This window comes from Melampsora larici-populina (genome assembly GCF_000204055.1).
Source record: "Melampsora larici-populina 98AG31 unplaced genomic scaffold MELLAscaffold_3, whole genome shotgun sequence".
Lineage (NCBI taxonomy): Eukaryota > Fungi > Basidiomycota > Pucciniomycetes > Pucciniales > Melampsoraceae > Melampsora > Melampsora laricis-populina.
In genome coordinates this window covers 2,123,621-2,140,609 of record NW_006768767.1, presented here as the reverse complement: position 1 = coordinate 2,140,609, position 16,989 = coordinate 2,123,621, and the positions used below count along the sequence as shown (strand labels likewise).

Here is a 16,989-nt window from a genome sequence, read left to right as displayed (position 1 = left end):
TTCATTGTAGACATCATCCCAACATGGGCAAGTAAAGATATGATGCTGGCAATTGCTTGTACTTTATCGCGGGAAGCTTGGCGGATGTGGTTAAGCTGGAATGGCGCCATCATCAGCTTGCTGCACCAATCGGAACCTTACAATGTGTGTGAAACAGGCAGTGATGATGAATTACAAGAAAAGTGGAGATCAATGGTAAAAAAGTGTCTTGCGGAGTGGGAAACAATGGTACATGTCCCAACAATTGTGGGTGAAGAGGAAGAAAATGGGGAAGATGATGTTTATGATGATGTTTATCATGAAATACTTGAGCATGATGACGATGAGTTTGATTAGTCTAGAGGTCACAGATATTTAGAAAACTTCCACATTCCTTTTTCAATCCACTTTAGTGGTGGATGTGTTCCGAATCGAAATAAAATATTTCCCACTTTTCACACTGACCTTACACCTGTGAAAGTCTCAATTAAGGATTTGAAAATGGAATTCACACCTGGCACACCGCTTCACCAAAGTGGATGGAGTGTGATTACAAAGTTTCACACTGTCATTGCACCCGTGAAGCTTTGTTCAAGGGTTCAGAACTGGAATCACAGCTTTCACCCATCTGTGAAAGTGCGAATAGTGTGATTCACACTATTCACACTTTCACAGATGGGTGTGAATCACACTATTCACACTTTCACAGATGGGTGTGAGATGAGAGTTTCCTGAATATCCTGAATAATGCAAAGTGTGAATAACATTTTCACACCTATTCACAAGTGTGAATAGGGTGTGAATCACCTCTTTCACAATCTCACCACGCCTATGAAGGAGTGACCAAGGTTAAGAGGTGTGGATACCATTTTCACACTTCTTCACAAGTGTGAATACGGTGTGAATCACATCTTTCACACTTTCATCACGCCTATGAAGGAGTGACCAAGGTTAAGAGGTGTGAATAACATTTTCACACTTCTTCACAAGTGTGAATATGGTGTGAATCACATCTTTCACACTTTCATCACGCCTATGAAGGAGTGACCAAGGTTAAGAGGTGTGAATAACATTTTCACACCTATTCACAAGTGTGAATAGGGTGTGAATCACCTCTTTCACAATCTCACCACGCCTATGAAGGAGTGACCAAGGTTAAGAGGTGTGAATACCATTTTCACACTTCTTCACAAGTGTGAATACGGTGTGAATCACATCTTTCACACTTTCATCACGCCTATGAAGGAGTGACCAAGGTTAAGAGGTGTGAATAACATTTTCACACTTCTTCACAAGTGTGAATACGGTGTGAATCACATATTTCACACTTTCATCACGCCTATGAAGGAGTGACCAAGGTTTCAGGGTGTGAATAACATTTTCACACTTCTTCACAAGTGTGAATACGGTGTGAATCACATCTTTCACAATCTCACCACGCCTATGAAGGTGTGACCAAGGTTTCAAGGTGTGAATAACATTTTCACACCTCTTCACCCGTGTGAATACGGTGTGAATCACATCTTTCACAATCTCACACACCCATGAAGGAGTGACCAAGGTTTCAAGGTGTGCATGACATTTTCACACCTCTTCACCCGTGTGAATACGGTGTGAATCACATCTTTCACAATCTCACACACCCATGAAGGAGTGACCAAGGTTTCAGGGTGTGAATAACATTTTCACACTTCTTCACAAGTGTGAATACGGTGTGAATCACATCTTTCACACTTTCATCACATGTGTGAAAGTTTCCTGAATATACTGAATATTGCAGTGTCAAATATTCACACTGCTTCACAAGCGTTAATGGATTGTGAATCAAGTCTTTCACAATTTCATCACGCCCATGAAGGTGTGAAGGTTTCAAACAATTTCACACCTCTTCACAAGTGTGAATAGGGGGGAATTACATTTTTTCATCAATACAACTCACATGACAAAGATAAAATTAATACAACATTCAGTGTTCCTTCTCTGCCTCCTGATCAACTATGCTGTTGTCATCCTCATCTGGAATGGGGTCCTTGTTACTCTCCTTGGGATCTGCTTGTTTAACAACTACGTAATAGCCATCATTTATGTCATCTACCCACATCTGATGTGTCCTGGCAGCCATCTTTTCAAAAGCAGTTGCCAGGAGTGCCTCTGTCATACGAGAGTTGGCATGTTGTATGACCTCCATACGTGTATTGCCCTTGAAGGTTCGACCTTTTAATGTTAAGTGGGAGGACGCAGTCTTTGGGTGGCAGTCTAAGTGGTTGAAGGGAGGCTTGAGATATTGTCCTAGAAAGTGAGACTGTGAGTGAAATGCAGCACTTGGTCAGTAATTGAAAGGAACAACTTACGGACAAGATCATTCAACTTGGCTGTGAGTTGAGATTTAAGCAAATCACTAGCCTGCGGTTTCTTAGTTCGGGTGGGTTTTGTTTTGAGATCAGATTGTGTGATATGCCGGACAAAATGCTCAAGAAGCTTCCATTTAGTATTGGTCAAGCTGGTCCAGTCGTCCGAGGATGACGACTGCATTTCCCATTGACCTTTCTCGTTGCGTGTGTCGGGGTTCCACGAGGTTGCCATGAGGGTGTAGTGTACAGCATAACGGATATGAACTGTTTGAAGCTAGGTTCATTTGAAATTGTTTGAATACACTTTTTTTAGTCGAGCAATACCTAACAAATGAGTGAGGGGTGTAAGAAAGTTTACCTCATGTTCAATTCGTTCCACCTCTTCAATACCCTTGTTCTGTCTAGCAGTTGGGAGATGCGGACCAAATTTTGCTTGCCCTAGGTCACGTGCAACTTTATCCAGATCAACCAGGCATTTGAAAATTGGAAGATATGTATCCTTTTCTTCGGCGTCGAGAGGTACTGTCCCAGGCTCTACAGGTGGCTGATCCCATCCAGAGGCTAGTTATCCAAGGAAGAAAAAAATACGGCCATTGAATATATCCTTCTCTTCCGGTTCTAAGTTGGTCCAAGTTGTCCCTAGGTATTGATTGCGCTCTTTGAAACCTTCTTGGGTATTCCTTGGTGGCACTTTCATACAAGGTATTAATGAGAAAGTTTCAAATTGAGGACCCGATGAGACTCGACTTACTGTTGGTGTTAGAACTTTCAATGCTATACTTCAAAAAGTTTTGATAGAAGTTTCGTTTGGTTCTTATACTGACTTCATGCCTGCCATTAGTAGTAATTAGGTGAGGTAAGCATAAGCATATGTGAGGAGCCAAGAAAAGCAAAGAGTTGGTACATCTTCTCTGACTTACAGAAATTCATTTATTGTCTTTTCACGGCATTTAGCTGCTAATGCAAGCAATTTCTTGGCACGCCGGTACATGAATTGAAGATTTTTCAATTCTTTCTGAATATCAGAAGGGATGCGATTACGAGTTTTGCGTCCTGAGGCTGAGAGGAGTTCATTGATTGTGAAAATGTCCAAGTCGAGTTCGTTGTAGTTTTCAAGTGTGATTTTGTGATCAATTGGCGGATTTGGTAAGGGGAGACTAGTCTGAGTCTGTGTTTGTGGCCTTTTGGCACGTTGATCTTCAGCTGATTCTTCCTGATTGTCTTCATCTTGATCCTCCCATGGACTTTCCTCCTCTGATGAATCTTCAGATTCGTCTGACGAGGCTGACGAGGTGGAATTGGGGTTAGCCCTATCAGCTGGCTTTAGGTTGCAATTAGTTGATCTTTTGGTGTTTTTATTAGTGGATTGATTAGCACGGGAAGATGTAGCAGGTCCAGGTGTCTTGGTGTGGCGAGTGACTCGTGAGGGCATTTGCCGCTTTTGGGTTGGGGATTGTGCCATGGTATAATGAAAGAAGCGATGATACTTTCAAGTGGAATGTGGTGTGTCAAAGAGATGATAGATCTTTGATAGATAGATACTTGCTCGAGTGGTGTGATGTGATATTGTATGTAGTGAGTAGGATTACATGTGATGTATGAGAGTATTACACGTCGAGAGGCAAGGTTACAGTGGTAGGTGAGTGAAATGTGTGAAAGTGCGGGAGTAATGGCCAAGTGGAGTGTGAAGGGGTGTGAGGGGTGTTTGGTACATTTAGAGAAGGTGTGGGACTTAGAGCCTCGCGAGGTCACAAAAGATGCATCCTAGCATCTTAGGATGCATCTGCCCGCTTTCCTTCGGATCCGCTGCGAGGATACATGTACTAGTATCCTCGGGTCGGGTCCGAGTTTCACGTGCACAAGAGGTGCAACCTAGCACTTACCCAATGAGCAAAGATAGAAGAAGCATGAAAAAGAACTGAGCCCTATTGTTTACCATGCCCACAGAGATAAAAGCATCTGAAAAAAGACCAAAATCATTGGCACCTACAACAAGTAGTCCAGTTTCAAGTTTTATGATGATAGTAATGGAAAAGATGCATTTTCAGATATTTGGAATTACATCATCAGATTTTCTTTTTCTGTACATTAAGAATGTTTTTTTGTTACGATCCTTAAATCTCTCTCACAAGACTTGTAAATACACTGTAAAATCAAATATTTGAGTTTTTGTATTATTGACATGCCCACAAGCTGAAGGGCCGGTGTTTGTGCGTTGCTTCTTTGTTATGCACCAGATATGTTGATTTTGATGCAAATTTTGACCTGACACTCTTTTGAACAATAAGCCAGAAAACACCGGGCAGCGCGAAGCCCACCCGATCTTCCCGCGGGCTACCTCCGGGCCGGCTGCTGCCCTTAATTTGGGGTGGTCATAGGTCGGATATTCCCCTGGAGCTTTCCGGGGTCCTGTTATTAATGCTTGCTAAGAGCATCCCCAATGGTACCTTGTACTACCTTTGCTAAAAAGGATGACCGGGTCAACCGCACAAGAGAAGAGGTGTGAGGCCAAATTTGGCCGCAGTCTGCTGCGCAGCTGACCCAAATCAAACCCGGTGCAGCCCGGAAAAAAAATTGCAGGATACCACACTCTACCACAACAGTACATTATCGTGATTATCAAACTTTTCTGAAACTAAATTGATCTTAATGGGTTCACACGTGAACCCAATCTTTCTGGATTGGTCTTTGGATCGGCGTCAGGTAAGCTTGAATATCTTCATACTTTTGTTTCAGCATCTTCCATTAAAGGTCTGTCACTTTTGATTTTGATAACACTCTTACTTCACAGACATTGCCTACATCAGCTGAAACAGGACCACCCAAAGCCAATGAAGACAAAAGTGAAGACTTCGTTTTTTACCTTGATTGTGAATTCTATGTCCCCAACAAGGAGCAAAAGTCGGGCTTTGCACTTTATAAGGGCACATGTTGTCCAGTTAACTGGACGTCAACTCAGTTCAACTTGGATGAACTGAAGGCTGCATGCGCTCAAGCGGCAATCAACAATGATACAGGAAAATCTATGACAATGTTGATCAAGAAATCAATTGTCAAGGACGCTGGAAAGTGGACTGTCTACATTAACAAAACTCAAACCTTTCCCAAAGGAACAAACACAACTCACAAATTGTTAACGGCCAACAACGTTCAGACGTGGGTTGAAGATGCGCATGGCCACTATCCCAAAAAAGAAGCCGGAATTGTCTATGTAGCTCTTCATCCCAACAAAGTCAAGGAACAGCTCAAACGAGTCAGTTATCTCTTTCATCTCATCTCAATACACAAGCTGATTTCACCTCCCTTTCCAGGCAACCCGAGCTGAAGTCATCACAGCGTTGGCGGAGAAAAAACTAGCCGAAAAACGAAAACAAAAGCCACCTAAGAAGAAGGAAGACCATGGTTCCGGCTCCGATGAGTACGAGTCCAAAATTGTAAGTGAAAATACCTTGTGAAACAACATGGTATGTACCTGATAATCTTTGAACTATCAGGCCAAAGAGGGCTATTATGATTCGGATTCGACCACAACCTCCGAGAAGGCTATGTCTCCGGAAAATGCTTGGGCAGCCAAACTGGTGAAAGAACACAAGCTAGATGTTAACTACAATGACAACTATGCCCCTATCATCGATCCAACAGATTCAATTTGATATTTCGCGCTGACCGCAGACAAAGCCCAGGAGTGGGCCAAACACCAAGTGAGTGCTTTCTTTGTGTGAACACTGTCTTTGTTTCACAGAAACTAATGGGTGTATTTGTCAGAATAATGACGAGGTAGATTTTCATCATCCCCCCGCTCATATGAAATATGACTTGATAAAAAAAAAGAAAGGTTCTAATGACAACACTGCTGGGATTGGACAACCCTTCGATGCGGCATCAATTGCAAGTCTGTTTGTTGGCGTCGTCAACACCATTCGGTCTCCCCAAAAGTCAACCTCAGCAGCTCATGATCCTAATCGCCCTGATCCAGAAACTTCTAACCAAACTGAACAAGCAAACACCTTTGCTCTGCCCTCATTGTCCCCTGGGCCTCCCATTGTTTACGACCCTTCCGGACCAGATGGCATCGACGGGTTCCTAGACTACTGTTCCTTGCCTCCCGACTTACATACTTCTACCAGGCAGCTTTTGAGAGACGCGGGAGTGAGCGATTTCAGACACATCAACAACGATGACCTGCCTGCTGAAGACCTCGCTGCGAAAGGGCTTAACAAGATTGCCATCAATACCCTCTACAGCAACGCTCAAAAATACAAAAAGTGTTGCATCCAAGATAGAAAAGCAAATCAATCAGGCAGATGATCTCCTCATTTTCAATATCACATCAGTATCAAACTTGGGTTGCATTCACTTGCTCTTACGCGGTTACAGTTTTCCCTTAATCTTTTCTATTGTCCGATATCAAAACATAGTTGTAACTACAAATACATGTCCTCAGCAGTTGAGAAATCAAATCTTTATTTATGTGGACAACACTCGTTCACTAGCACAACAGTTTTGAGATCAGAAACTCAAAGAGAAACTCCAAACGATGACCCGAGGTATCTGAACTGATCACATCCATCTTTCAAATGAAGGTTGTGATCAGGTCATGACTGCATAGTTTTGTCTCAAAAACTCTTCTGATAGTTTCATCTGACAGCGAAGAAATTTTATCTCAAAAAAAAACTCAAGTGTCAAAATTGATTGATATTTTCATTAATTGATTTGTTCAGCTCTTAGGAGACAAAACAGGCATTTCCTTTCATTCCATCGTGTGACAAGGAGCATAAAGAAAAGCAACATAGGTTTGGAATTTTGGAGTACATATTCAAAACAATAATAAATCGGGCCTTTCATTCCATCGAGTGACAAGGAGCATAATGAAGAGGATCATAAGTTGGAAATTTGGGAGTACATATTCAAAAGGGTTATCAGGCATGTATATCTTGAGACATGCGATAACCAGAGTGATGGTATAGCTTCTTGGTTAAAGTAGCATCAAAGGTTGCCATAGCTGCCTTACGGATTGGTTCCTTAGGGTTTCTCGTGGGAGACAATATTTGCGACCTACGAAGTCGATATTTCAGAATGTTGAATCCTAATTCAATAGAATTCAACTCTGGACAGTAAGCTGGTAGATATCAAAGGAGAACACCTATGAAAGAGTTTGTTAGTGAAAGTTATACAGAGATAGAAAAGAAAACAAAACACTAACCTCTTCTTTCACATAGCTCATGAATGCGGCCACCGTGATGGATCGATGCGTTATCCAGGACCAGGATACTGTTGGGAGCTGGGTATCGATTCATCCAGGGAAGCTGACACATCAAGAGATTAGTCCAGCGTTTTATGTAGCACAGGGAGGTGAGTTATGAGCGGCTTACCAAATTGAATTCAGGAAATTGTTCAAAACGTTTCCTTTTGACAGATCCCTCTACGACGGATAGAGCCAGTATTCCACGGTAACTAATTGCTGGGAGGAGGGAGAAGCGAGTCCAAAAGATTTTGGGAACACTGCGACTCGTTCGCGTGCCAATTTTTGCTCGCTGTCGCACTCGTAGGAGATCACATCCACAGATTGCACTTTTGTCTTTCCAGATTGAATCATAGAATGATATCAAAGTAGAACAAAAAAGAGAATCAATGAATGTAGACATTGAGATAGATAGATTGGTAATCTACCTACCAGTAAATACCATAAAATGCGCCGGAATGTTCATATTATCTCGCATCCATTGGAGTTTAGCCCAGATGTTCTTCCGCATGTTGCTCACGGCAGCTTTCTTCAAACTGATAAGTAGGCGAGATTGCAGCTTGAGTTGAATTGTACTTTTTGAGGGCATCTTTCCATGAGCATTATAAAGTTTTTCCCGCACCTCGTCCAAGAAAAGTGAGGGATGTTCGTCAATGATGCCTTCCATGAATTTTTGATCGGTGTTGTTCAACACTTGGCGTCAACCCCTTTGCTGATAGAGATCAGGATCACGTACGACGGCTCGAGTTTGCCGGTAAAGATCCATCCATCGCCGAAATGACCGTTCAGAGATAGGCTTTTTGAGCCGTCGTCAAATGATTGACTTCGGAAGTCCACGTAGTCGCCAAATGACCGCCAGGACCTTGATGTCCGCCGAATAGTAACGATACGGCATGAGAAGAGAAACGGCGGAGAATCGAAACAAGAATCGATGTGACAGTGGACGAGGAGGGGGTTGAGTCGAGTTTGTCCAGGTTGGAGAAACTGGGAACGCGTACTTAATTTTCCGGTTTCCAGGACCGGAGTTTGATTTGGGTCAGCTGCGCAGCAGACTGCGGCCAAATTTGGCCTCACTTCTCTTCTCTTGTGCGGTCGAGCCGGTCATCCTTTTTAGCAAAGGTACAGTAGATTTCATAAAGGTTGAAATCTGTGATTTCGAAAAATCACAAGCTGGCCCGTGCGCGGCGCAGCACCGGCCAAAAGTAACCTGGCCGGCCTGTCAATTCGTCAGTCTCAGACGACTATTCAAGAGTGGGCCTTACACTAACCTGCCAATCCGCATCACTCAAGAAGTTCCTCACCTTCCCACACGACTCTCAAACCTAGATGTGAACGATAACGCTGGTCATTCCAAGTCGCCCCTTCCAATTCAACTCTGATCACGATCACAACAATGATTGCTTTTTAGTGTCTGGACCAGCCTATTTGAATGTTCCATCAAAATCCGGCGATCTGTTCACTTCATCCCCAACTTCGGCGTCAAAACTTTCATCCTTATTTTATTTTATCACAAATTGCCTTTCAAATATGCCTAGAGCTCCTTGTGTTTCAAAATCTAACGACCCTCACGGGTCTCAAAATTCCTCTCCTCGCAACCAAGCATTTGTTATCTTGCTTTCAAACGGAGTCACATGAACCTAGTGACTGATCCCGTCGTTTCTGACGCAGGATCAACCATCGTCCCGAGGATTTGAATTCCACAGGAAATAATGTGGAGGTCAACGGCCTGCTCAATGATGCCAATGACGAAGGATTGACGTCCAGTATTGGATCCCGTGATTTGTCTGTTTTGTTTGATTTCAGTCACAAGGAAGAAGAGTGTGGTAAGTAACATTCCAGATTTGGACTTATTTTCTTTCCTTGGGCTGAACCTCAACTTTTTAATAGATGAGGTGCCAACTCCTGATCAACCAAAAGGTAAGGGCCACTTCACTTCATGCTTGTGGTCTCTGTTTGGTTCATGAGTTTGGATTTCATATTTCCTGTCTCAATCACCAGTTGTTCAACAAGATCGTAAGCAATCCTTCAAGCTATATTTTATTTCACTGCAGCACTGACCTACTTTGCCCCTAGTTGCCTCGCCTGAAGTCTCCAAGCAGAAGCTATGGGATCTCACCATAATGTTTGGGTTGTATACCCCCAAAGCCACCACTGGACCGGTGAAGGCCAATCACAAGCGCAAATGGATCCAACACAAATTCCCCGTCACCAAGCAGCAGATCAACAGCAGCAACGATTCGATTGCTATGTTGAAAAATCGCTTATTCAACATTGCCGACAAGTTACGAAACGATACGGCAGGTGGTATGAGTGCGTTATTCAAAACCGCAGATGCCAACAAGCAGCTCTCGGTCGGGGTCTATGTTTTCAACCACCCAACCTATGGTAAGGGCAAAGGTTGTGTGGTCACCAAGGACCCGCATCTCAAATCGTTCTTCAAAGCCGTGGGAGATAACCCAGCTCAAGAAGCTGGTATCAGTTTAACGATGGAACACCCTGGGAAAGCAGCGCAACAGGCGCTTGATGTAAGTTTGAGTGATTCTATTTGGTTGCTTGTCTCTTTTCCTCGCCATCTCACTGCTTTGTTATTCCTCCCTAGGAACGATCGCTGGCCCATGCTATGTTGACTGCCACCAACATAGTCAACAAAGGGCAGCCCACTGGGTGTGACGAGCTCGCGCATTCGGACCCTGTCCCCAAGCGCAAACTTGTGCTTAACGAGTTGATTTGACATCACGAGAAAAAAGGGAATAGCACGGCTGAAGGTTACCGTGTTGTGTGCACGCGCGACTCCACCTTGATCATGAACTTGACCTTCGAACATATGATCGAGTGGGCCAAGTTATTGGTAAGGCGTTTTTCCTATGCTCATAACTTTGAATCCACATTGACCAAGTCGCTGCGATATGGCTTTCTTTTGCCTACAGGCGATTGGCACCATTGGGGTGACTTTGGACAACCCCCCGACAAAAATCCCCGGTTTCAAGTGGGAAAGCACCAAACGCTCACTCGTCACTACTACCCCTTTTTTTGCTGTGAAACAAGCCAAGACCAGCTCAACCACCACCACCACCGAGGCTCCTGGTCCTTGGGGTTACGGTCAAATGCAGGGCATGCATTTGGCAGTTGACCTCGAGGAGGCCCGACATTTGGCCTCCTTCGCCACCATCAATGAGTACATTGCTTTTGCTGGAGTTCCGGCAGATGAAGTCGATTACGTTACCGAGATCTTCGAGGAGAATGGCATTCAAAACTTTTTTCAATTCCTCTTCCAGGACGCCTTCAACGCACGCAATATGGAACGCTGGGGCATCCAATTTGGTACTGGTCTCATGTTAATGGAGAATGCCCGCAGGTTCTACATTCATCTGGTGATGCTTGAAGAAGCCAGGCTTTGAGTGATGCCTATTGTGATTCCTGACACAGATGAAGACAATGAGGAAGTCAAAGTGATGCCTTCCAAAAGAAAATGATCACTTTCATTTTGTTTCCACTCCAAAAAAAACCAATCCTTGTCTAATCAACAATATCAAATATTGTTTGTGTTATTTTTTTTTGGTTACTTTGAATTGTTGTCTTCTTATCCCACTCAAAAAAAGATCAATATGTGGCTATTCAGTCAAATTTGTTTGTTGTAGTCTTTGCTTTTTTTGTTTTATAAAAATCGTATTCTCAGTCCCCCCAAAAAAACGTCCAATACTTGTCTTTTCAACAATATCAATTATTGTTTGTGTTACCTTTCATTTTTGATTTTTTGTTGAGTTTGAATTGTTGTCCGATTATCCCACTCAAAAAAAGATCAATACGTGGCTTTTCAGTCAAATTAGTTGGTTGTAGTCTTCATAATTTTTTTGTTTTATCAAAACCGTATTGCCATCTCCCCGAAATGTGATATCTTTGCTATTGGCTCAAATGTTTTCCTTTAGTCAGTGTATCACTGCGAGTTCCTTTTGATGAGTGTCGCAGCACTGCCGGCATATTTGGCTCGGAGACAAACGTCCGAGGAGTCCTCGGACGGCGCCCCCGAGGAAAAGGGCACCCGAGGGCTAATTCCAAGGCAAATGTTGGCCCTGGCCATTGCCTCGGATTGGATCCTTGGCTGGGGGTTAAGTCGGAGTCAGAATCCGAGGAATCCTCGGATTTTTGGCTCCAAGCCAAATATGCTGGCTGTGCAGCAATTTAAAAACGAATTTCGTGACCACTTACTACTTCATGAGCCTCCAAGTGTGCCCACAAAAGTTTGATAAATACAAAAAGTTCATACTATTTAATTTTGGAAAACTTAACAATTCCACGCGTGTTAACCCACTCTGTTGGCTGGTGGTTTTTGTCAACTTCATTGTAAGTTCATATTGAGAACAAAATCTCGATGGTGATATTTTTTTAATTGGATGGTGACATATTTTTGAACAATATGTCCCCACCATTATCTCACTAAGCACCCAAAAAACATTCTCACATGTCAAGTATCTTGTCAATAACTTCAGAAGAAATTTTGACTTGTGGAAGGCCATGGATCTGAATTGCACAATTTCAGAATGAGTCATTGTTAAACAGATTTTCTTGTTGAAACACATGTATGAGAATAACAAATTTCAGAATGAGTCATGGTTAAACAAATTTTCTTGTTGAAACACATGATGAGAATAATGCTAGAAAATTGTTTGGTGAAACACATGAATGATAAGAGTACGATTCAGAATCCTTCATTGTACTCGGTCAACAAGAAACAAAACATTTTTCATATAAATCAAGCTAATCAAGAGCAAGATACCCCGCCACAGAAAAGGAGTCGAATCCATCCTACTCTTCATCATCAAATCGAGCATTGTATTGGTTCCAATAGTGTCGAGTGGTGTACCCACTATGTGCAATCAGGGGTTGAATTAAAGACTGAGTCATTACCCGAGCCGCGAGCAAGAGTAGGTAATTGGCCTTGTCATCTTCAAACATCCATCTGTCTTCTTGTTTCAATTGGGCCTTGGTGCAATGGAACCTGTTTTCGATAGGGTTCATATCGGGCGAATAAGCTGGTAAGTAGAAGACGAGAATGCCTGCTCGTCTACAAAGCTCGAGGATTCTTCCTCCGTGATGGACACAAGCATTGTCCATGATCAACACGGATTTGGCAGCAGGATACAGGTTCATCACCGGGAGCTACCAAGAGCAGGCAGAGACATCAATAATCAAGTTGGAGCGGACAAACAATTGGTAAGTGACACTTACCAAATCATGTTTAAGAAAAAGCTTGACATCAATCCGGCGGACCGGGCCTTCAATGACTACCCCTGCTATCATTCCCTGCTTGCTTACGGCCGGGAGTAGGGTCCAATGAGCTCGCTTGGTAGGTCGCTTTTGCCGGACAGTTTGACTGCCACGCTTAGCATAACTTCGTTTTTGAGATGCATTGCGGCCAACCACCCCGCTCTCGTCTGGAAGGAAAATGAAGGCAAATCACGTGTTAGTAATCATGCCAAACAAGAAAGAGGTAACAAGACAATACCTATAAAAACTAAACACTCAGGTGGTATTCCAGCCACCCTCATCTTGAAGTCCATCCTAGCCTCAAGTGACTGATTCGGATGGACGCCTCGAGTGACCAAGAGCGATAATCCTAAACGCTTGTGGAGTTCTCGATTTAAAGTTGCTCGAGAGATGTCTAATCCGGTCAGACCACGGAGCTCCTTTTGCAACTCGTCTAAGTAGATGGAGGGACGATCTACCACCAAATCGTAAAGTGTAGCAAGTTCCGCGTTGGACAAAGCAAAAGGACGTCCGCGATGCTTGTAAGTTGCTGGATCGGCGACAACGTGGTTGGTCAGATAGAAGAGTTGTTTCCATTGGTAGATCAAGACTTTCGAGATGTCTGTTTGTAATCGCAAGTTGATTTCGGTCAGAGGAACGCCCTCGATTGCCAACTGGGTAGCAAGGCTCTTGATGCCCTCTGAGTAGGCGAGGAAGCCCATTGGAGGATAGGAAGGAGGGAATTGTTGAAATTGTCGTAATCAGGAAGCGGAAGCGGGATATGGATAGATGATGGAGAGAGGGATGGAAGAGAGGGGATAGGGTTCACCCCAACCAAAGAATCTGATAAAAAAACGATGAAAAAAAGCAAGAGCAAAAAAAAAAATGTAAAAAAAATGTAAGAGAAAAAAGATAGATGATCTCAGAATGATCTTCTGCAGATCATCTGTCTCGCAAGTGCTTAGTTGACAGGCCGGCCAGGTTACTTTTGGCCGGTGCTGCGCCGCGCACGGGCCAGCTTGTGATTGTTCGAAATCACAGATTTCAAACTTTATGAAATCTACTGTAGTAAACGTAACAAACGTAATATGTATTTTACGTTTACAAGGTGTGGTCAAAAAACGACCATCCACCGGTCACCAGTTTTCTCACAACTGGCCACGCGTGTGAAATTTGTTTGGAGGGATAACGGGTCTCACATGTCAAGACCTCTATGCCTTGAGAGTCATTGGCAAATATCCAGGACACAGTATTTGTGTCATGTTGGACACAATAATACCACATGCGTCCATATCACCAAGCAATCATAGCTTGTGGATCTTTGTGGATCCAAAAATAACAAGGATCATTTGGCTCAGCGTGTGCATTTATAGCGTTTTTGGCAGGGGTACGACATTCAAATGCCTTGCTGCATGTGCGCATTGGAGGTGACCCAATTATTCAGGGTGAATACAGCGAACTGTACATTATGAGATGACACTGTACGCCTTTTTGCAATTCAGAGCATCACCACCGGGCCTTGTAAAAAAAGGCCCGATTCGTTCCCTGTATGACACCTAGTTGACAGGCGAGGTGGTGTATTTCTAATTTCCCAGTACTTCGTAATTTTTTGGCAAAACCGTAAACTTAACAAAGTCCCACGCTCGCGCATCCTTGCGAGGCGTCGAGCGAGACTTACGCCAAATGTGTACGCTCCAAAACCTCAGAGATTTGGGTTTGGCAGGGAGCTTGCTTCAAGGCCTTATACCTTTTTCCACACTGAGGATTTGGGTATAGTCCAAAGGAAAAAGTTGAGCGCCTGCCTCTTCCGCATAATGTACATATTTTTTTCCCAAGGAAAGTGCTTCCCTCTTGCCTAGAATGCGCATCCAATATTGGCTCTTAACAGAGGATTACACATGTAACCTCTCTCTCAAGTCCAAATTTGCTGCTAAGACCCAATCTTTGAAGCACATTTTTTCGCAGAGGGGAGCACATTCCTTGGGAAAAAAATATGTACCTTATGCGCCAGAGTCAGGCGCACAAGTTCTTCTTTTGGACCATATGTGAATCCTCGGTGTGGAAAAAGTTATAAGCACTCGAAGTGAGCGCCCTGCAAAAGCCAAATCTCTGAGCTTATGGAGCGTACACATTTGGCGTAAGTCCCTCGCTCGACGCCTCGCGAGGATGCGCGAGCGTGGGACTTTGTTAAGTTTAGCAAAACCAAGGCTTTGCAAAAGCTAGAAAGTCCATTTGATACATCGCCCAAGCGGGCTTGATATGTGATATGTTGACATCATATCAATTGCTGTTGTGATCACAATTGATTGACTTTGATTCAACTTTGAGTTGAATCAGGACACCGTACGTCTGATATTGGAGGGTTAAGGTCAGACGTTTCGCCGTTTGGGTCGTTTAGAGCATCTCCAACGCGCCTGAATCTGAATGACTCATACAGGTAATTTATTTCTTCGGCTGGACAGCTGTATTTCTTTTTCAGCGACATGTCAGGACAGGTCCCTCCAGCGCACAATCTGAACTTCATTCTCAATTCCTCTTGAGGTTCAACCCACGTCACTCAAAGTCCCTTTTTGTCCAGACGTGAGCAGTCACCTGCCTATCTTATTATCACAATACGTAACGAGTTCGACATATGGACAATTATTTTAGTCAACGTTTGGGCAAAAACCGTTGAGATACTGGTTTTTCAGCGATTCAGCCAGGTCCGCAAATTTGCGGACCTGAGCATGGGAGTGTGTCATTTCCCAAAAACCAAGTCCGCACCGTGGGCCAGGTGTGAGACCTTGCCCTCGGCGGTGGAGGACGATTTTCTGAAAAACAGCAATACAGGTTACGTTTTTGACATAAACGTAACGTTTAGTCATTCAGATTCGCGAGCGTTGGAGATGCTCTGAGCATGGGAGTGTGTCATTTCCCAAAAACCAAGTCCGCACCGTGGGCCAGGTGTGAGACCTTGCCCTCGGCGGTGGAGGACGATTTTCTGAAAAACAGCAATACAGGTTACGTTTTTGACATAAACGTAACGTTTAGTCATTCAGATTCGCGAGCGTTGGAGATGCTCTGAGCATGGGAGTGTGTCATTTCCCAAAAACCAAGTCCGCACCGTGGGCCAGGTGTGAGACCTTGCCCTCGGCGGTGGAGGACGATTTTCTGAAAAACAGCAATACAGGTTACGTTTTTGACATAAACGTAACGTTTAGTCATTCAGATTCGCGAGCGTTGGAGATGCTCTGAGCATGGGAGTGTGTCATTTCCCAAAAACCAAGTCCGCACCGTGGGCCAGGTGTGAGACCTTGCCCTCGGCGGTGGAGGACGATTTTCTGAAAAACAGCAATACAGGTTACGTTTTTGACATAAACGTAACGTTTACTACCTTTGCTAAAAAGCTTGCCCGGTTCGACCGCGAACAAGAGACAAGAGAGCTCGAATTTGGCCGCAGCCTGCTGCGAGGCCGCTGCGCAGCTCGACAAGAACCCAAGTTTGGCCGATCACCAATTCTGAAAGAGATTGACTTCACCTGTGGATCTCTGACATTGAGATATGTTGAAATCAATCATAAAGCGCAAATATCTCCCTCATCATGATGGAATCATGCTCACAGGTCTATGCGATTTCTATCGCGCTGCGAATGTTATCGAGATTTGTTTTAATTCCATTTTAAGAAAGCGATTCTCGTCGAACGGCTTAACAATGCGTGACTAGCCAACGTGGGTGCTTCTGCCATCTTGGGTTCAAGGCCGAGCAGCCTAAGTTTTTTTGCTAAAATTCCGAAATGAAATCAAGGCTTACATCTTGGACATTTGTCAATCCAATCATCATCCTATGGTGAGCTCTTGACTGAGCAAGAAGAACAAAAGTTTTTTAAAAAAACATGTTGTCCTTTTTGGACTTGTACTTGTTTGTCTCATAGAGCCGAAACAAAAAAGCACAAAAGTTTATCAAGGCTTGAACACACTACTAATGAGGGGTCAAGAGTGTGAAGACAACCATCTAGGCAGACCATTATACCAGGGAGACCATGAAACATCACAGCACTTTTGGTCCTCGATATCATCGAATGAGAGCTGAATTTGACTGTATGGTTGATCTGGACATACCAAGCTCCAGATATGCTGTGAATATAGTCACAATGTGTCTCAAAATGGTTCAAAGTCGGAGATCCATGGGTGAAGT

At 43.7% G+C, this 16,989-nt stretch overlaps 1 protein-coding gene across 1 annotated transcript; it reads left to right on the top strand.

Moving 5' to 3' along the window:
* Positions 1–5,729: 5,729 nt before the first annotated feature.
* Positions 5,730–6,638, top strand: MELLADRAFT_59641 (uncharacterized protein; the record flags this gene model as incomplete). The annotated part of the gene is made up of 2 exons (XM_007405223.1): positions 5,730–5,764; positions 6,224–6,638. The coding sequence occupies 2 exons, from the start codon at positions 5,730–5,732 to the stop codon at positions 6,636–6,638; spliced, it is 450 nt and encodes a 149-aa protein (XP_007405285.1).
* Positions 6,639–16,989: the final 10,351 nt, after the last annotated feature.